Source organism: Lipotes vexillifer, unplaced genomic scaffold, assembly GCF_000442215.2.
Source record: "Lipotes vexillifer unplaced genomic scaffold, Lipotes_vexillifer_v1.1 scaffold6, whole genome shotgun sequence".
NCBI lineage: Eukaryota > Metazoa > Chordata > Mammalia > Artiodactyla > Lipotidae > Lipotes > Lipotes vexillifer.
Window position 1 is genome coordinate 623,631 of NW_006799037.1, and position 22,987 is coordinate 646,617.

At 35.5% G+C, this 22,987-nt stretch overlaps 1 protein-coding gene across 2 annotated transcripts in view; it reads right to left on the bottom strand.

Moving 5' to 3' along the window:
• Positions 1–22,987, bottom strand: part of SBF2 (SET binding factor 2) — a 472,364-nt gene that overhangs the window by 238,475 nt on the left and 210,902 nt on the right. For both annotated transcript variants that reach the window (XM_007471388.1, XM_007471387.1), the window contains exons 4-6: positions 8,272–8,394; positions 6,850–6,960; positions 5,075–5,180 (exon numbers count right to left, since the gene is read on the bottom strand). In XM_007471388.1, coding sequence (XP_007471450.1) covers positions 5,075–5,180; positions 6,850–6,960; positions 8,272–8,394 — 340 coding nt within the window. The remainder of the gene's footprint in view (positions 1–5,074; positions 5,181–6,849; positions 6,961–8,271; positions 8,395–22,987) is intronic.

The following is a 22,987-nucleotide window of genomic DNA, read 5'->3' on the forward strand; positions in this document are numbered from 1 at the left end:
AAAAAAAAAAAAAAAAAAAAAAAAGAACCTGGGACATTTGACCAATAGTTTCCTAGAGCCTGGATTTTGACAACTCTAGTCTCTTGGGGCGACGTGTTCCCCATCTTCTGTATTTCCTATGATCAGAATCAGATTTAAGTTCTCTGGCAAAACACAGGTAGTGTTTGGCAAGGTTAGGAACATAATATCTGCCTGTTTTTCTTCTATGAGGGCTGTAGAATGATGTTCTATTTCGATAATTTCTTTTTCATTTATTTTTGAAACTTTTCTAGAACTTCAGACAAACTGAATTATACAGGATGCATTCTTTCTTGTTTTTTTGTTTGTTTGTTTGTTTGTTTTTTGCGGTATGCGGGCCTCTCACTGCTGTGGCCTCTCCCGTTGCGGAGCACAGGCTCCTGACACGCAGGCTCAGCGGCCAGAACTCACGGGCCCAGCTGCTCCGCGGCATGTGGAATCCTCCCCTCCCGGACCGGGGCACATACCCGCGTCCCCTGCATCGGCAGGCGGAATTCTCAACCACTGCGCCACCAGGGAAGCCCTGTTTTTTTCATTGAATATAATTATTTTCAAATTAATCCATGTGGTAATTATAAGGCCAGCAGGTCCGGGGAAGGGCCCAGGGAGCCAGACGGAACACCGGCCAAAGTGGCTGATGCAACCGACACCTGACATTGCCACAGCACTCGGCCCGGTCTTCCCGCTCCCCGAGGGGCGGAACCAACGGCTCTGAGGCTGATGCAACCAACACCTGACATTGCCACAACACCCGAGAGATTACCAAAAAAGGGCTGCTTCACACAGCAAGCACCTCCCCTGTGTCCACCCCTATAAATTTTGTTCGCGCCCGGATGCGGGCGCGACTTCTCTGGCCCCTTTCTCTCGGGCCAGTGAACCTCGCCCAGGAGCGTTCCCAAATAAAGCTCGTTTCAGCTCTGCTCCGTTTTTGGTGTCGTTCCTTACAGTAATATGTATCAACAATCCATTTCTTTATATTGCCTAGTAGTATTCCATTGTATGGATATGCCACAGATTATTTATCCATTACCATAACCATTATTTATTACATTTATGGACACTAAACTTGTTTCCAGATTTTCACTATTATAAAAATATGGATATGACCATTCATTTACAAATATTTTTTATGGACAATGCTATCATTTTCCTTAAGTAAATGCCTAGGAGTGAAATGGCTGGATTATTTGGTTTATTTAACTTTTTAAAAAAGTCAAACTGTATTCCAAGGTAGCTGTCCCATTCACACTCCCATTAGCAGTAAACTAAAGTTCCCATTCCTCCACTTCAGGCAGCCCTCTGAAAAGCTGGAATGCTAATGTTCCTCTCCCTCCTCCTCAAGGCATTGCGCACCTTCTCCCAAGGCAGCAAGCCACACCTCATTCTTCTTTGTTCCAGGTGGCCCTCAGGCATCCAAAATATGCTAATTCTGTCAGTGCTCCGAATATGGCAAGACAGAAACCAGTTCCTTGGCCAGCACTTTGTAAATCTGGAACATTGGACAGACACTCCACTTTTCTCCTTCCCTTTCCCCCAAGGAGAAGCTGCAAGCTGGGCGTTCTCTTCCAGTGCCGGCTGTGCTGGCTTGGGGGTGAGGCTGACCAGGTAAAGTGAACTTGCTCTTCTTAGCTGTTTCAATGTAGCTGTTCTCAGCTCTGTGATCAACTGGGGTACCACACCTTCTTAAGTAGCTTCTGGAATTCTCACAAAGGTTTTTTGGTCTGTATATAATTGTTAAATTGATGTTTCTGTGGGAGGAGGAGGACTGGGACTTCCTATTGTGCCATCTTGCTGATGTCACTCCCTAAATTCTCACTCTTGACTGTCCATCTCCTTCACTATTTAAGCATAGTTATTTTAATATCAGATAACTACCTTCTGGTGCCCCTGGGGGCCTTTTATATTGTCTATGGTTTCCTTTATATTTCTTTCAGATAGCTTTAGTCCTCATGTTTCTGGTTATTTTTTTTAACTTGATGGTCTGCTTTATTTTTTTTTAATTAATTTTTTCATTGGAGTATAGTTGATTTACAATGTTGTGTTAGTTTCTGCTGTACAGTAAGGTGAATCAGCCATACATATACATATATCCACTGTCTTCCAGACTCCATTCCCATATAGGTTGTTACAGAGCACTGAATAGAGTTCCCTGTGCTATACAGTAGGTTCTTATTATCTTTTATATACAGTAGTGTGTATATGTCAATCCCAATCTCCCAATTTATCTCTCCCCCTTTCCCCCTTAGTAGCCATAAGTTTGTTTTCTACATCTGTGACCTATTTCTGTTTTGTAAATAGGTTCATTTGTACCATTTTTTAGATTCCACATGTGTTATCATATATTTGGCTTTTTCTGTCTGACTTATTTCACTCAGTATGACAATCTCTAGGTCTATCCATGTTGCTGCAGATGGCATTATTTCATTCTTTTTTACGGCTGAGTAATATTGGTATATATGTACCACATATATTGGTATATATGGTATATATATGGTATATATGTACCACATCTGCTTTATCCATTCCACCGTCGATGGACATTTAGGTTGCTTCCGTGTCCTGGCTATTGTAAATAGTGCTGCAATGAACGCTGGGGTGCCTGTATCCTTTCAAATTATGGTTTTCTCTGGATATATGCCCTGGAGTGGGATTGCTGGATCATATAGTAGCTCTACTTTTAGTTTTTTAAGGAACCTCCATACTGTTCTCCATGGCTGTACCAATTCACATTCCCACCAACAGTGCAAGAGGGTTCCCTTTTCTCCACACCCTCTCCAGCATTTACCGTTTACATATGTTTTGATGATGGCCACTCTAACAGGTGTGAGGTGACACCTCATTGTAGTTTTGATTTGTATTTCTCTAATGACTAGTGATGTCGAACATCTTTTCATGTGCTCTTGGCCATCTGTATGTCTTCTTTGGAGAGTACTGGGCATACATGTAAAAATCTGTAGATATATTGGAGGCCTAGAATGCAGTTATCTTGCTCCAGAAAGGATTTACTTTTACTCCTACTATAAGGCTAAAGATAGTAGCATTAAGGATCATTTTAATCTGTTTCTAGGAGCTGAAATGATTTCAAGCTGTACTTCAGTTCCTCAGAGGGACTGTCTACTTGTGATTTACCCTCTCCCAGGATATGGTCCTTTATGGTCCCAACTCAAAGCAAGAGAGCTTTGTAAAGGAATTTCCCTTGGTAAAATCTGAACTCCGATTCTCCCGTTCGCTGTTGGATATCAATAGTACAGAGATCAGTTTTTCAGTAACTTCTTTCAAAATCAAGAGATGCTTGGGAAAAAGTGGTCCCAAATATCTGGTTCACTTCTTTAGGTTTTTTTCTTCTCTTGGACCATAGTTTGGTCATTATTTACTGCTTCTGACGCTTTCAAGTAGATGTTGTTTATACTTGTATAGCTTTCCTAGTATTCACTGTTAAGAGGGTTAGTCTGAATTACAAAGGCCATCATTACTGGAAGAGAGGTCCAGGTTTTATAAATTTATACTTTATCTATAGCAGTTTTTCTCATCAGGAGTGCTACTAGTACTTGAGGTAAAAAAATCTTCTTGTGCATATATATTATGCATGAAGAATGTTTAATATCCCTGGGTCCTAGGCATTAATGTCAGTAACAATCCCTCCCCTCCCCTTCAAATCACTGTAAAAATGCAAAAGCATGAGAGGTTTATAAGGCACTCATTAAGTATAAGATCAATGGTAGCATTTGGGAATGTGAAATTTTGTGTCATATCCTTCTATTCCTCTTCATGGTAGACCTTTGCTTTGATTGATCCTTTAGAGGTATACAGGCCCTCTTAACTGAAAAAGATCAGGTGAATAGTGGTTAGATAAAAATCAATTAAGTCAGTGATTAGGAGGGACCATGGACAGGCTGTAGGTAGTCCATGAACCCCTAAGATTATATCCAAAAGTTTGTGGAGGGAGGTTTTAGTCAACAAGATAGTCTTTAGAGAAGTAAGTGCCACCAGGGAGACAGTACCTATTTCACACATTAAGGAAAATAGCTTTAATTAAATTAGAACTTGGTTGAGATGACTCAATGAGCAGAAACTTTCGGGGAGGAAGAGAAGGAATATGTAATTTTTGAGAGTTTAAACCCCTAAGGTGGGGGAAGATGTAATAGAGAACTACTACTTTGGGGTTGATGTCACCATTCATCTTTATTAGGATACTAGAAACTCTACTTGTATTTATATTAATCTCTTCTAAGGCTTTCTAAATTTCACTGACTGAAATCACAGAAGAAGAATTAGGATGGGGCCAGTAAAGAAAAAGGAGAGATAAATTTCAGAGTTAAGCAGGGAGTAAAATACAACATGACATAGGAGGGAAATAAGAAGGTAGAATTTTTGTGCAAGGAATTAAGAATTCCATGGAGAACTACTAGACTATGAGCCCCAGGAAAGGGGAGGTTTCAATTCAACTAGAAAAAGACAAACACAGATGGAGAACAATGAGAAAGACTGAATCAAAGAGAGTGGAACACTCTTACACAGGTACATATAAAGGCTAAGTACGAGGTAAAGTAAGTGGGAATCTCTGGCAGCATTGGTCTAAAACATACTCCTTTTTAAGTTATAGTACTCCTTTTAATGAAGTATGAGCTGTCCAATGTACAGAGGGTGCTTTCTAGTGTCCTCCCCCTAATACGTCAACCTAGCCATTGCTAGAAAATTAAAGTCTGATACAGGTGGTGGGATGAAAAGGATTGGATGTTTAGTTCTATCTGACAAGGTTTCTATAAAAGCAATTCATCTAAGGAAAAACAAAATATACTATCTATTCGTCTTTTAAAGCACAGAAAATATGTTTACTTTCTAAAAGCTTAATTGACTTAAGAGCAAAAGGGGCCTGGGTTAATTTTAAAAAAAGAATGAATACTAGTTAAGATTAGAACCCATATAATTTATATATCAGTTATCTAGTGGTTTGCTTTTTATTTTCCTGATTTATGTCAGGTGATGTAGGCTTAAAATAAATCTTTTTTTCATAGGCTTTTTATAAGAACACTGAAAATGGGAGAAGAAGACATACCCAATTGCTGGAACAGGAGAGCCACACTAGTGCCTGTGACAGGAAGACTATCATGCAAGGGAGTCTGGATCAGCTGTCTATCTCCTGCACCCAAGGAAAACAGCTTCTGCAGAATGGGCGGAAAACACACACACACACCACAAATGATTTCTTTTCAGACATTTTCTTAAGATAAAGAAATCCCTTTGAAGTTCAAATTTAAAGCAGATGATGACCATATAAGATCCAATTAACAGATGTGAAGGGCAATAATGCAGCCCAAAACATTCAAGTTACTTTGTGTCCAAATGAATACGGTACAAGAAAATTCAGTAGTTGAAAGGGGAAAATTTAGTAATCATGAGATACACAAATCACTGATAATAATACTTAACTAAAAAATAGTAAAATGTTAAAGCTAACATTTATATGCCAGTTATATGGCAATAAAAGTGGAAAAACAAAAGAAATATAGTAATATGAACTATGCATGTAATTTAAAAATTTCTAGCAGCTACAATAAAAACATTTTTAAAATTAAAAAAATTAAAAAAATAAAATCATGTCAACAAAATTCCCACCATAATAAAGGCTCATAAAACAACTCGGCTGCTTTAAAGTTTAGGTCCAATCGTGACCAAACTCACATTTCATATTATGCCCTTGCAGCAGAAATAGGAGAATGAGGGAGGAGAGTGCAGGAGGAAAAAAGCCTTAAGAGTAACCAAAAGACGCTAGGAAAGACGGGAGACAGCTAAAAAGGCAAAGGGCACGGGAAAAAGATGCCATTTTTACTATGAGCAACATCTCTATCAGACTGAGGATAAAAAACTGTTAATTTTTAGAGGGCTGTCCGTTTCCTCAATATTACACAAGAATAAGCAAAATAAGTGATCAGCTACTCAATTTTAGGACTTAAGGAAAGGAGCCTTTAAAAAAAAAGTTCCCTAGAAATATTAAGTCATAGCAACTGAAGTTCTCATTTTTCTACTTCAGAGACGAATAGAAGAATTTCAGGACATACAGAAGATGAAAAACATGCCACTTTGAGAACGTTTTATTTCAGTAGAAGAGTTTAATGTCCTCATGGGCTCAATCTATGACAAAATCCTTGGGAAATTTTAAGGTATAGATTATATTTTCCAAAGAAGATCTGCGATTTTGGACAATGGTTAACATTATCATTACTAAAGGTAGCAAACTGAAATGAGAAAAATAAGCCCTCCTCTTTTGAAGCTTAAATGCAAGCTATTCTATTAAAGATTACACACAACATACAAAATGGTTTTAGGACCACATATAATTGCTTTTATCCAGGGAAATGAAGAAATGAATTAATCTATCCAGAAGTAGTTATAATGTTACAAAGAATTATATTAAAAGTTTTCTTAATGTTACCTCCTAACTTTTATCACTGAAAAAAATTTTAAGTTAATAAAATGAGGCGTAATCATAGAGAGGAATAATAAGAAAGGTACAAAGAACACATCTGAAGTTCAACTTAAAATGTGTATTTCCAAGAAAGCATAAGCTAGAGTTCAAGTTACACAGAATATGACTTCTAACTATGCTATGTGCAAGGTGAACCCTGTGTTAAAATTAACCCTATGACCTAAGAATGGAATCTTGAGTCTCTAGAAGGCAGACCACAGGGACAATGCTTAATTAAACTAAAATCCTCTTTAAAATGAAAATATTTAAAGAATTCTTTCTTTCCTTTTCTTCATAAATTAAATTTACTGGAGGAGAGGAGAAGAGAAGCAGGCCCTCTTCATCTCCCTTTTTATTCTATTTACCTGAGACCCTCCAGCCGCTGGGACAAGACACGCACACAGGTTTGCAATGAGACTTTCCAAGGAGACATTCAGAGTGTCCACATATACAGTATAGATCAAACCCAGGCAAGCCTGAAAAGAAAAGATGCATGTAGTTATTTCATGGAAAAAGCAAGCACTAAAAATAAATTGTTGTGACATCTGCTTCCAGGAAAATTTCTCTTTGAACCTAGTAGATTCTGCAGTGACCACGGAATAAATTTTAAGCAGCAAACGTTATTAAGTTTATTAAATTTTCCTCTAGAACCAGAAGCTCTAAATGAGCTTTTGAGATGAGTTTATAAAAAGCAGAAATCCATAATTCGTAAAACAGGTGTTTGTGCTTAGATAATCACTCTAGCAAATTTGTGGGGCCTAACACTGTTTCTGTCTCAACTTATTTTGCAGAACTCCAAATTTCAAGATAAAAACTTAGAAACTTTATCTTGTTTTGTGATTCTTATAAATTCAGAACATTTATTCTACAGAAAAACGTAACTTATGTGAATTACTACAAAGAATAGCAAAATAGAGACAAGGTATGATTAACACTTTAAGCTAAGAAGAAGGTAGGTGGTAAAGTGGAAGATAAAATGTAATCATATGAATCTCTCAGTTTATTAAAACTTATAACTAAAAAATTAGTATCTGTTAGGAGTTAGCCACTGTCATTGAAATCTTGACACTAAGAATATATATAATCTCAACAATATGAAAAAGTTTTCCAGAAATTATGTATCAATTTCCCAAATCCTTGAGAAATTTTAAGGTATAGTTTATACCTTCCAAAGAAGATCTGTGACTCTGGACAATGGTCAACATTACTATTATTAAAGATTGCAACTGAAATAAGAAAAATAAGCCCTCTTCTTGCAAAGCTTAAATGTATTTATAACTAAAGTAAATTTTTTCTACATCTGCAAATTCTAACTATCTAAAAAAATAAAATATCTGGAAGTAAACAATATTTTAAAGCTATATGGATAGCAGTATGATCACAACTATTTGAAATCACAAATACTTATCTATTTCATTGAACCTGGACTCCTAAAAAGAAGATCAATAAAAATACACTAAGTTGTTATATTACTAATGCATTTTAAACTTGATACAGCTAATCAAATGATTTCTTTAGGATTCATAAATTTTGGAGTCAGTAAAGATGGGACCTATTTTAAAACAAACACTACATCCTTAGAAGTATAAATAAGTCATATTAACTTACTCAGGTACTTATTTTAACCAACATGAAATACATTTCTTCTGTTCACAGTAATTTTATTTATTGATGAATTCCTAATCAATTTAAAGATATTTTAGATACAAAGAATTTGTTACCGTGGTTCACTCAAAATAGATTTATACAATAATACAAATTAATAATGACAACTATGAGTTCTTTACCCTAAAAATTTCTGGATAATCTAATCTGGATACCAACACCAGGCTTTTGGGAGCAAACACTTCTGCAGGCTGAATTAAACCAGGCACTTCCACTTCACCTTCAATCTCATCTTTCTTTGTTCCCTAAAGAAAGAGACACTGTAATCAACAGAGGAACAATTTCCTAGGTTTGTAACTCACAAAATATAGACATATCGCACACACGTTCATGTAATTTACAAAATCCAAAATTAATTACAAAATATAATTTACAAAACTCAAACTAAAAATAAACATACTTTGAGAGGAATCTGAGAAGCGAGTAGGCAAAGAAATTATGAAACAGGGCATACTTATTTCATTTTTGAAAACTCCTTAACCTCCAGATATATACCACAATTTTATTTGAGCATTTGGTTTCTGTGTGAAGTACCAGTAATCAAAGGTAAATAAGACACATTCATTAGTGACCCATACAAATACAAATGACACTCACTTAATGGAAATTCAGTTTTCAAGGAAAGAAAAAATCTGTTTTAGAAGTAAGGCACTACTTTTCATTTTTGCTTTTTGGACTTCTCCCAATCCTTCAAACAAAAGCAATAATCATTTAGGATTATGTTGCAGAATACTCATTGCTCTTAAAAGCCCAATCAGCTCTAAATTCTTTTTGCTCAGAAGCAACAATGTTGATTTTTTGAAAACAGAGGATATTTTTATACACAAAACTGAGTTTCAGAATGTACCTAGTGCCACTGAACTGTACACTTAAAAATGGTTGAAATGGTAAAGCTTATGTTATGCATATCTTAGCACAATAAAAATATCTAGAATTTTTTTAAAACCCTAAATGTTCAGTGATTAAATACTAGTTAATAAAATAAACTTTGAAAAATATTATTCTCATTAGTCAACAAATATTTCCTGTGCACCTATTGTTCCATAATACCATATGACGCACTATAAAAGTTCCAAGTGAAAAGAAAAAAAACCAAGGTAGTATTCAGATTTATTTCTATATAATATTCTAAGATGCTAGGACATTTTCCCTAACTAGAATCCTCTTCTCTTTCTTTTCCATTAATCAAAGGTCCAGCTTAGGAATTATCTTCCTTCCTGAAAGCTTTCCTTTACTGATTTTTCTCCTACTATTAATTCTTAGCACAGTTCATCAACATATCACACATTTGCTCATACTTATCTCTCCTGCCAAACCTCTCTCCCAAATGCCACAAAATGCCATATCCAACTGCCTGCTTGACCTCTCCACTTAGATGACTAATAGGTATCTCAAACATGTCCAAAATACAGCTCCAATCTTTCTTCCCAAACTCCACTCCTCCTGCAGTATTCCCTATCTCAGTTAATGGAAATTCTATCCTCCCATTTAGCAAATCAAAAATCCTGATTCCCCTCTCTTTCATAACCCGTATCCAAACTGTCAGCAGTCCTGATTTCTCACCACCTCCACTGCTACCACAGTACTGTGAGCCACTATCATCACTTGTCTGGGTTATTTTAACAGCTTCCTTTAGTCTCCTCTGTTCCTCTTTAGCCCCACTTTGCTTCCTTGCTGCTCCTCAAACATGCTGGGCATGCTCCCACATAAGGGTCTCAAGAACTTTTTTATTCCTTTGCCTGGAACAGATACAATAAATAATTCCCTCATCTCCCTTCAGTCTTCATTCAAGCAAACTTCTGCTCTGTTAAGCCTTTGTTGGCACCCTACTTGAAACTGCAATGCCCTAACACTCCCTATATCCCCTTCCTTAATAAAAATAAATTTTTCTCCATGACGTGACAACAACATATTATCTATTTCACTTATCTTTGTTTTCTGGTTTGTTTACCTCCTCCACTAGAATGTGCTCCACAAAGACCAGGATTTCTGTTTTGTTCACTGGTAATTTCCCAGTTACTAAACCAAGAGCTGGCCACATGGTTGATACTTACTTAATATTTGTTCACTGCATTCATGCAGGAATGAATTTTCTTAGAATAGTTTTCTGGGTATTTTACCAAGGGAAGCTTTTTCCCCCTACTTGTGGAGGCCAAGAACTGTATTTCTATCTCCTTTGGAGCCCGTATAGTTTCTATACAGTGAAATATAACCAAGTATTAGATGTCTATGGAATGCACATATCCAAAGGGAAATATCTATTTACTTTTTATTATGTGTGATAAGATCCATATGCTCTTGAAAGATTTTCATTTGTTACAAAGCAAAAGCTAAAATTAGGTTGGGTGGTTCCTGGAATTCTTAGAAATAATAAAAATGTGATGAATATGAATTTACCAAAGATTTCCACACTTAATGAATCATATTCTTTACGGATTACTAACAAATTTTGTCCTTTCAGGACAAAAGAATGACTGAAATTCCTGAAAGAGATAAAGCTATCCACAATTTTATGAGATTGTGATACATGCCCTAGAGTACCGTGAGAAGTCAGCTTGAGTAAGTGCATAACCATTTCATACAAATGACCATTAACCTGCATTAACCTAAACATAAAATAGAATGCATTGGTCATTTCTTAAAGCTATCCTTTTATTAAATATTCACTAACTGGAATAATTATTAACAAGAAAGAAAAAAGGTCCAATATAATGTTAATCAATATTAAATAAAAACAACTCCATTTTTCTTTTTTTTTAATTAAAAAATTTTTTTTTTCTTTTTTTCTTTATTTTATTTTTGGCTGCTTTGGGTCTTCATTGCTGCGTGCGGGCTTTCTCTAGATGCCGCGAGCGGGGGCTATTCTTCATTGCAGTGTGCAGGCTTCTCATTGCAGTGACTTCCCTTGTTGCAGAGCACGGGGTCTAGGTGCGCGGGCTTCAGTAGTTGTGGCAGGCGGGCTCAGTAGTGGCTCTCAGGCTCTAGAGTGCAAGATCAGTAGTTGCAGCGCACAGACTTAGTTGCTCCGTGGTATGTGGGATCTTCCCAGACCAGGGCTTGAACCTGTGTCCCCTGCACTGGCAGACGGATTCTTAACCATTGCACCACCAGGGAAGCCCAATTCCATTTTTCTTTACGTCTCTTTTTAACTTTTTATTTTATATTAGAGTATAGCTAATTAACAATGGTGTGATAGCTTCAGGTGCACAGCAAAGGGACTCAGCCATAGCCTTTACATCACTTTTTATTATAGATTTTGACCTTTACTTTGTAAATGTGCTATAAATAATAGCTCTCCTGTAAGAATAGCATAATAGCTCTCCTGTAAGAATACAATGTCCCAAGTTTAGAGAAAGTTCATATTCCTTTTTTCAAACCAAAATGTACTGCTGTGATTAAAAAAAAAATTCTTGTTTATAATAAGGCTTATTCCAGGAGATAGTAATGACGTGGTTTTGGTTAAATTCTTCTATAAGTAATATATCATGTAAGGGAATAGTGCCTCTTCTTTATAGCTACTAGAATACCTTTTGTGTAATAACTGTGTAGTGATACTAACTTTGCTTTGCATTTTACAATGACAGATTTTCACATGTCGAAAAGATGTGAGAAACTTAACAATAAGCAGGAAATCAAAAATACAGGACACAAATGTAATAGATATTGTAATAATGATTGGAAATCTAACATTTTATAGTATAAAACATTTTCACGTATTTTATCTCATTGAACAATATTTACAAGCCTCCTTCTATGCTAAGATTATTCATTGGTTTTAGTAGGTCCCATTAAAGATACAAATTTACCTTAAATACTGTTTACTGAACTGCCTCACACTGACTTGTAATGTGACCTTATCTCTTATACATATCATAAGCACATGCCACAACTTGCCCATTTATTGATATTTTTTCTACCTATTGTTACTACGGACCACATCTGCTAGTGGGATTCCCAGCTTCTATGTAGTTTACATTCGATGTTGCTCTCATAGTCTTCATGCTTCAATAATATGGGATATATTAGTACCCACCATAGCAATCTGTCCTTAAAGTACTATTGCCTTTTAAACATATCCTAAGATCAAAATGCTAAAAATTATTAGAATACTGACTTTATGGAATGACTCCATATAGCAGATAGGCACAATCTTTAAGAAGCTTATCCTATCACTCAGGTCAAATACTTCAGTCTCATCTCTGTTGTACTCCTGATGCTTGATTCCTGTCTATTCTATCTTGAAAAGACTTAGTTGCACCCAATATCACCTGTGCTAAGTTCATTTTCAACAACACTGTTTCATACTAACTCTCCCTACAAAATTTTGTTAAACACTCATTTTAAAAGGAGGATGAAAGGAATCATGCAAATAAAAAACTTCCAGTTCTGCATTTCCTTTTTGAAAAGTAAGTAATTTATTACAGTGTACCATTATATAGAGTTGCCTCAGTTAAGCAATTTAAGGACTTTAAGATTTTCCAAAACTGGAAATGTTTTAAGTAGTTGCAAAATTCTGTAAGGTCTACAGTTCCCCCAGCAAACTTCTTCATTTCTTGCCAAATAATCCCTTAATCATGTTGACACGTCTATATGACAAAACCTAGTTTATCCTTGCATTGGTCTGGAAAATAATGACTACATGAAACATACAAATTTTAGGATAACAAGGCTTCAGACAAATCAGGCCACTAGTCTTCAGTTCAGAATCCAGTTTACCTCTAGCAAAGAGAATATCCTGATATTTCCCCCTTCAGCAGCTCCTGTGTGCTACAGTATTCCAAAGGTAGGACAAATTCATTTGTAGGGTTACTATACATTCACCCAGAAAGCTCCGTAATTTTAAGTGGCGCATAGTCCGTAATTTTTTTAAAAAAATATACTCATAAGGCAGCATTTTCCAAAGTGTTTTCTGCTGGAAGCTAACAGATACTGCTTAGCCAAAAAGATCTAATCAAAACATTTTGGAAACAGTAAGTTAAAGCCAAGTTAAAAAGGTTTCTTTACTGCAGGATTTTTCAGACTTTGATATGCAAATATTATTTCTACAATGCCAAGCAAAGGAGATATAATATAAATTATTTCTCCAACTTACTGGACCACTGAAACCCTCTTTATTACACAGCATCAAGAGGACCTAGTGCCCTATGGAACACATGCTGGGAAAGGCTGTCACAAGCTATTTTAGGATGGAAAATGTACAAAACTGAAATACGTATATATTCCTGTGTTCTATATCCTTAGGAGGCTAGGTTAATACAATGTTTATTTCATAAATATATTATTATACTTAACATCTGTTTCATCAATTCTCACATTTCATAAAGTAAAATAAGATTTGAAAAGATTAGAAAATGGACAAGACTGCTGGGAGCTAGGGTGCTTTACAGCTGCCCTAAGAAAATATTCAGCATGCCTGTGGCCCATCCGCACCAGATGAGTTAGGAACTTCTACTCTGGACCAGTGGTTCTCACACTTCAGTGTGCAACAAAATCACCGAGGGCTTGCTAAAATAGATTTTTGGGTCTCACCCGTAAAAGTTCTGATTCAGTAGGTCTGAGAATTTACATTTCTAAGAAATTCCCCAGTGATACTGATACTGCTGATCCAGGGACCGCACTTTAAGAACCACAGTTCTAGGCTAATTAATATGAGAATATAAAAGAAAACAATAACTGTAACATATATTCTACATGCCAGACACTGTACTAAGCATCATACCAGTGTTCATAATTCATTTATACAATCAAGAACTTATTAAATACTGTTTTCTAGTAAAGGAAACCAAGACTCCCTGGAGAAATGACATTCTATATTTGGGCCAGAAAAATGTACAAAATGAGACTATTCATCTTAGTCAAAAAGTAAAGAATCTGTCAAAGACTAACAGAATCAAAATAAATAAAAATCGCAGCTGATTGAAACTCAACAAATACACAAAAATCCATGAGTTCATAATGATAATTTTTTAATTGGTCACTACTGAAGATTGCTAGGGTACCAATCTACTATTTTGAAAATTTTTAAAAATAAGGGGAAACAATTGTCTTCTCTATTAATGAAAGTTCTTTTTAATAGTTGAATTTCAGTTCTTTTTAATGAAAGTTCTTCTTAATAGTTGAATTTCAGTCAATAAATGCAGAAGGAATAATAGTATGAGGAAATTATCTTTTGCAATTCCTACTGAAATAATGTATTTAGGCAATGATCAATAGATACCAAACTATTAAGTGAAAGGCTGGCACTACCCCAAACCCACAAATCAATCATAAATTACTAAAAGTAGAACAACCAGAAAATAAGTTCATCTTGATGTAACACAATAGGAAGAACAGTACAATTTTTGCTTTAAAAATTGAACGTGAATCCAATTAAGCCTCTAGATCTAAATATTACTTTAGGGAAACTATAGAGAGTAGAGGTACAAGTTAAAAAATAACATGGAGAATTAATCAGCCAAATCCAGAATACAGAACATTCCATAGGACAAATGACCCAGTTCTTCTACCGCCCCCAGAAGAGGGACTGTTACAGAAAGAAGTTAAGAAATAACAACCAAATACAATGTGTGGAACGTGTTTGAATAAACCAAGACATTTTTGAGACAAATTTTTTAACTTAAAAATATGTAAGTTGGATATTAGATAATATTAAGGGGTTATTCAAAATTGTAATTAATTTTGTTAAAAATTATAATGGCAGACTGGTAATCTAAAGAAGCTTTAGCAGTTAGAGATACACACTAAAATATGTGCGGGTGAAATATGGTGTCTGGGGTTTGCTTTGAAATGTCTCTCCCTAAAAAAAAAAAGAAAAAATCAAGGATTTAGATTTTAAAAGATTGACAAAATGCTGATAATTTTTAAAGCTGGGTCAAGTGTAATGGGATTTATTATACTACTCACTTAAATTTTCTATTTGTTTCAGAATTTCCATAATAAAAAAATGAAAATAAAACCTTCATTGGGCACTTACTATATGTCAATGTTATTCCAAAGTACATTCATTCATTTCACCCCTTTTCTTTGATCACATTTCGTTTGCTAACATACCAAAATGTCTTTAGTCTGAACTGCATCATTATTGGTTCATAAGCACGTTTACAAACACATTAAAAGACTCCAAAGTGATACAACTAAATAAAAAATGTAGACAGGTCTATCATTTTTTAAGGTAAATCATATAAAGCAACCTCACATCTATCATATTTTACTGATTACTGAAAATATTTTATAATCACACTGCCTAGTTGGATAATTCTGGGAACATGTTATCAAAAGTTTAATGCTTGTGATTTTTGACAGTGTTACTGTATCTTAGGGAGATAAGAGCCAACATTTTTAAAGTTGCACAATTATACTTTGGATAGTTTGTATCCCTAAGTTCCTCTTCTTTAGGCTTCCAAATAATGTGCCACAGTATATTTGGTATGAAGTAATTCACACCAAATGAGAATTAAAAGATCTATTTTTGAATTGATGATATGATCCAAAAATAAAAGAAAAACACATTTAAAAAAATTTTTTTACTTAATTAATTAATTTATTTATGGCTGTGTTGGGTCTTCGTTTATGTGCGAGGGCTTTCTCTAGTTGTGGCAAGCGGGGGCCACTCTTCATCGCAGTGCACGGGCCTCTCACTATCGCGGCCTCTCTTGTTGCGGAGCACAGGCTCCAGACACGCAGGCTCAGTAGTTGTGGCTCACGGGCCCAGTTGCTCCGCAGCATGGAAAAACACATTTTTTTTAAAGTATATAATTAACTGTTTACATCGAAAATGGGAACAACATTAATGATGACCTAGAAAGGAGCATCATCTGTGCTTTAATATTATCTTTTTCAAATATTACCTCATTATTTTTACCATTTTTTGGACCAATTCCAAAAGATATTATCTCTCTGTTCTTCATACAGAAAAGCTGTTACATAATTCTGGCTAGCATCTACTACCTAAGTGAACTTATATAGGAGCCAGAACTCTTATAACTTATTTACATTTTCAGAATCTTAAAAAACTCATAAGAAGCAGACTCTAACTTTCTGTAAGGTGATTGTAAATACTAAATAAATTACAATGTTTTGGTCCAGCTAAAATGGCAAATAGGAAAATATCTGAGCTAAAAAGAAAAATAATTTTGAAACATTGATTCCAAATATACAAGAACCCTAATCTTGTTTTTTGTTTTCATTTTGTCTTGTTTTGTTTTTTTGCGGTACGCGGGCCTCTCACTGTTGTGGCCTCTCCTGCTGCGGAGCACAGGCTCCGGACGCACAGGCTCAGCGGCCGCGGCTCATGGGCCTAGCCGCTCCGTGGCATGTGGGATCTTCCGGACCGGGGCACGAACCCGTGTCCCCTGCATTGGCAGGCGGACTCTCAACCACTGCGCCACCGGGGAAGCCCCTAATCTTGGTTTTTAATATTATTCCATACTCAAATGAGCCAGGGCTCCTTGGAGAATTGGCTAATTTCAAGGCTGAGGAAGGGAAGGAAAAAGATGATCCTGGATCAGCTTGTTATGCAAGAAAGTTTAAAAATGCTAAAAAAAACCCTGATGGGGTTTGTCAAGAGAACACAGGAACCACTCTAAAGGGTTGCCCACTGGTCAGATCTTGGACAATCTGTGCATTAAAACAGTAAAAACCATTAATTATATACTACTGAAGGAAAAAAACTGGAATACATGAATCTATAACTCACATAGATAGACAAGACAGAAAACGTAAAATGTCAACTGCTGACTGGTAAAGGTACAGGTAGAGAGTGTGCATAGCTGGAAAATAATCATTTTGCAACCATCATAATAAAAATTGGCACAGGCAAGAATCATCACTAAATGCTGAATCTGGCAGGGGGGATAATTAATGAGTAGTAGAATATCTACATAGTCTTAAAGTATCTTATCACTCATGGCTTATTAGTTGCAAGCAAAGGAAAAAAAAATAGCAACTATACAATGGAGATATCTGACAATCACTAGACTAGGTACTCAAAAAGAATAGCATCAGTAAGGCAGGTGGGTAGCAGAGAGACATTATGTACTTCCAGATGTGTGCCCTTAGTAGGACATACACTTAGTATTCCAAATGTTGGTAGTAATCCAACTACTGATGTATAACTTGAATCTAAAGTGAGAGACATCAGAAAAACAAAAAATATTAAGCATTCTATTTAAAAGGGGCATTGGGACCTGCATTATTTGAAAATGTCAAAGGCTGAGCAACTATTCCAGATGAAGACAGACAAAAGATAATTAAATGCAATACAGAATTTTAAATTACATCCTATACTGGAAGACCAAAAGGGGGGGCGGAGCATAAAGAGCATTAGGTCAAATGACAAAATTGAATGGATGGTAGATGAGATAAAGGTATAATATTGATATTGATAACCACACTATGTTTACATAAGAAAATACTTATTCCTATGAAACATACACTGAAGACTTTAGGGCAAAGGGAAAAGGTGCACACAAATTTGTCTCAAATAGTTCAGAAAAAAATTTGTGTGTGTGTGTGTGTGTGTGTGTATGTATGTGTGTGTGTAAGGAGAAAGAGGGAGTAAGCGAAGGAGAGAGGGGTCTACTAAAGAGAATTAATATCTATGATAATAAAGAAATGGGACAAAATATTTTAAATGGGCAAACATAGGTAAAGGGCATATAGATGTTTGCAATATGCTTGTAACTTTTCTGTAAGTTTGAAATTATTTCCAAATGAAAAGTTTGAAAAATATCCAAGAATTCCTAGAACCTCTCCAAAAATGCCTGCTATAATGTCATCCTGTATTGATTTCTGTAAGCTTAATTGGGCTTCCTAGAATCTCTTTACACCTGTTAAATTGTCTTTTTTTAATCAGGTTTATAGAGGTATAATTGACAACATTTTAAGATATTTAGAGTGGTGATATGACATATGGATACACTGTTAAAGGTATCCTCCAGGTATTAGGTATTATAAGGTATTAATCCATCACCTTAGATACTTTTTTTGTGTGTGGGGGGGAGATGAAAACATTTAAGATCTACACTCTTAGTAAATTTCAATCATACAATACAGTGCTATCAACTGTAGTCATCATGTTTTACTAGAGATCCTCAGACCTTATTAATCTTATAGCTGAAGGTCTGTATTCTTTTACCAACCTCTCCCTATTTCTTGAAAGCTTCAGCCCCTGGTGACCACCATTCCACTCTCTATTTCTCTTGAGTTTAACTTTTATGGTACCTTACAGTACTTGTCACACTCTGACTTATTTCACTTAGCATAACCATCCATGTTGTTATAAACAGTAGGATTTCCTTCTTTCTTATGACTGAATGTTCCATTGTGTGTATGTATGTATGAAATACATGTGTGTTGCACATATGTATGTATGCATGTATATAAAACATCTTTATCCATTCAACTGTTGATGGACACTTAGCTTGTTGCCGTATCTTGGCTATTGTGAATAATGCTGCAATGAACATGGGAGTGCAAATAACTCTTCGATACCCTGTTTTCATTTCCTTTGGATACATACCCAGAAGTGGGATTACTGGATCATAAGGCAGTTCTATTTTTAATTTTTTTAAGAACCTCCATACCATTTTCCATAGTGGTTGCACCAATTCACATTTCCACCAACAGTTCACAAGGGTTCCCTTCTATCTACAGCCTTGACTACACTTGTTACCTCTTATCTTTTTGAAAATTGCCATTCTAACAGGTATGAGGTGATATCTCATTATGGTGTTGATTTCCATTTCCCTGATGATTAGTGATGTTGAGCATCTTTTCATGTACCTGTTGTATGACTTCTTTGGGAAAATGTCTATTCAAGTCCTTTCCCATTTAAAAATTGGATTGTTTGGTTGTTTGCTATTGAGTTGCATGAGTTCTTTATATACTTTGGATATTAACCTCTTAACAGATATGTGGTTTGCAAATATTTTCTCCCATTCAGCAGGTTGCTTTTAGATTTTGTTGATAGTTTCCTTTGCTGTGCAGAAGGCTTTTAGTTTCATGCAGTCCCACTTATTTTTGCCGAAAGTCATTGGCAAGACCTTGGTTAAGGAGCTCACCCCTTAAGTTTTCTTTCAGAACTTACTCGGTTTCAGGCCTTACATTCAAAATTTTAATCCATTTTGGATTTATTGTTGTGTATGGTATAAGATAGGGATCCTGGCTTTTTGTTTGTTTTTGCATATAGCTGTCCAATTTTCCAAACACCATTTATCAAACAGACTATCTTTTTGCCACTGCATATCCTTGGCTCCTTTGTTGCAAATTAATTGACTATATACACATGGGTTTATTTCTGGGCTCTGTATTCTGTTTTATTGATCTACATGTCTGTTGTTATGCCAATACCATACAGTTTGATTAATAAAATTTTGTAATACACTTTGATATTAGGAAGTGTGACTCCACCTTTAACCTTCTTTCTCAAGAATACTTTGGCTATTCAGAGTATTTTGTGGTTCCATATGAATTTTAGGATTCTTTGTTTTATTTCTGTGAAATATGCCACTGGACTTTCAATAGGGACTGCACCATATCTGTAAATTTCTTAGAGCTGTATGGACATTTCAACATTATTATGTCTTCCAAACCATTAGCATGGGGTATCTTTCCATTTATATGTGTCTTCTTCAATTTATTTCATTAATGTCTTACACAGTTTTCAGGATACAGATCTTTTACCTCCTTGGTAAAGTTATACCCAGGTATTTATTCTTTTCCATGCAATTATAAATAGGACTATATTCTTCATTTCTCTTCCTGATAATTTGTTGTTAGTGTATAGGAACTCAATTGATTTTTGTTTATCAATTTTGTATCCTGTGACTTTACAGAATTCCTTTATTAGTACTAACAGTTTTTTTGTAGTTTTTAGGATTTTTTATATATAATATCATGTCATCAACAAATAGAGACAGTTTTATTTCTTCCTTTCTGATTTGAATGGCTTATATTTCTTTTTCTTGACAAATTCTTTTAGCTAGGACATCCAATACTATGTTGAATAACAGTAGCAAGAGTGGGCATTCTTGACTAGTACTGGATCTTAGAGGAAAAACTTTCAGCTTTTCACCACTGAGTATGATGTTAGCTGTGGACTTGTCATAAAGGGCCTTTATGATGATTAAGTATGTTCACTCTATACGCAGTTAAGAGTTTTATCATGAATGGATGTTGAATTTTGACAGATTTCTTTGCATCAATTAAGAAGATCATATGAATTTCATCCTTTTATTTTGTTAATGTGGTGGATCACATTCAGTGATCTGCATATGTTGAGCCCTGCATCCAGGAATAAATTCCACTTGATCATGGTGTATGATCCTTTTAATGTATTGCTGAATTTGGTTTGCCTTTATTTTGTTGAGAATTTTTGCATCTATGTTAGTCAGGGCCTGTAGTTTCCTTTTCTTGTAGTGCCCATGTCTGTCTTTGGTATCAGTGTAATGCTGGCCTTGTAAAATGAGTTTGAAGGTGTTTCCTCCTCTTCTCTTTTTTTTGTGGGGGAAGAATTTGAGAAGGGACTGTTATTAATTCTTCTTTAAATGTGTAGCAGAATTGACAAGTAAAGCCATCTGGTCCTCGATTTTTCCTTGGTAGGATGTTTTTGATTACCAATTTAATATCTTTACTACTACTGGTCTGTTCATATTTTATATTTCTTCACGATTCAGACTTGGTAGGTTGTATGTTAGTAGGAATTTATTCATTTCTTCTAGGCTGCCCAATTTGTTGGTGTGTATTTTTTCATAGTAGTTTTATGAGTCTTTGTATTTTTGTGGTATCAAATCTAACATTTCCCCTTTCATTTCTAATTTTATTTGAGTCCTTTCTCTTTTTATCCTGCTGAGTATAGCTAAAGGTTTGTCGATTTACCTTTTCAAAAAAAAACAACTCTTTGTTTCACTGATTTTTTTTCTATTGTCTTTTTACTCTGTTTCATTTATTTCCACTCTGATATTTGTTATTTCCTTCATTCTCTTAATTTTGGGCTTAGTTTGTTCTTCTTCTTCTAGCTCCTTCAGGTGTAAACTTAAGTTGCTTATTTGAGATTTTACTCTTTTCTTAATGTAGGTGTTAACTGCTATAAATTTCCCCCTTATATCTGCTTTTGCTTTAGCCAATAAATTCTGGTATGCTGTATTTGCATTTTCATTTGTCTTAGGGTTTTTTTTTATTCCTTTTAGTTTATTCTTTGACCCATTCAGTAGTATGTTGTTTAACCTCCACATATTTGTAAATTTTCCAGTTCTCTTCTTGTAATTGACTTCTAGTACTATACTTTTGTGGCTGGAAAAGAAGCTTGATATGATTTCAATCTTCCTAAATTTATTGACTTGTTTTGTGGCCTAACACATTACCTATCCTGGAGAATGTCCCACATGTGCCTGAGAAGTATGTTTATTCAGCTGCTGTTGCATGGAAGATTCTATATACTTCTGTTAGGTCCACCTGGTCTCACATACTGTTTAAATCCAGTTTTCTGTATTGATTTTCTGTCCGGATGATCTATCCATTGTTAAATGTGGAGTACTTAAGTCTTCTACTATTATTGTATTGCTATCAATTGTTACCTTCAGATTTGCTTTATATGTTTACATGCTCTGATAATAGATGCATAAATATTTACAAGTGTTATACTCTCTTGATGAGTTGACTACTTTATCATTATACAATGACTTTCCTTGTTTCTTATTACAGTTTTTAGTTTAAAGTCATTTTGTCTTACATTAAGTATAGCTACCCTAGCTTTCTTTTGATTTCCATTTGCATGAAGTATCTTTTTCTACCCTTCATTTTCAGTCAATGTGTGTCCTTAAAGCTGAAGTGAGTTTTGTTCTAGGTCTTTTTGGGTTTTTTTAATCTATTCAGACACTCTACATCTTTGGATTGGAAAATTTAGTCATTTTACATTTAAATTAATTATTGATCAGTATGTATTTACTACTGTCAATTTGTTGTTTCCTTGCTGTTTCAAAATTCTTTATCTTTATTTTAGTATATATTTACCATTAAAAGTGAGATTTAGGGCTTCCCTGGTGGCGCAGTGCTTGAGAGTCCGCCTGCCGATGCAGGAGACGCGGGTTCGTGCCCCGTTTCGGGAAGATCCCACATGCCGCGGAGCGGCTGGGCCCGTGAGCCATGGCCACTGAGCCTGCGCGTCCGGAGCCTGTGCTCCGCAAATGGGAGAGGCCACAACAGTGAGAGGCCCGCATAACGCAAGGAAAAAAAAAAAAAAAAAAAAAAAAAGTGAGATTTATACTTTCATATGTTTTCCTGTTACTAATTAGCACCTTTTCATTTCAGCTTAAAGATGTCCCTTTAACATTTCCTGTAAGGCCAGTCTAGCGGTGATTAGCTTCTTTAGCTTTTGCTTGTATGCAAAACTCTTCTCTTCTTCGACTCTGAAGGACAATTTGCCAGGTGGAATATTCTTGATGGACAGTTTTTTTTCTCTCAGCACTTTGAATAAATCTTGCCACTCTTCTCTGGCCTGCAAAGCTTCTGCTGAAAAATCTGATCATCATCTTATCAGGGTTCCCTTTTATGAACAAGTTATTTTTCTCTTGCTGTTTTAAGATTCTCTCTTTGTCTTTAACTTTTGACACTAATTATAATGTGTCTTGGTGTTGGTCTCTTTGGGATCATCTTATCTGGAACTCTCTGGGCTTCCTGGATCTGAATATCTGTTTCTTCCCCCAGGTTATGAAAGTTTCCAGCCATTATTTCTTCTTGTAAGTTTCCTGCCCCTTTCTCTTTCTCTTCTCCTCCTGGGACCCCTACCATGCGAATGCTGGTTTGCTGGATGTTATCTCTTAAGTCCCTTAAGCTATCTTT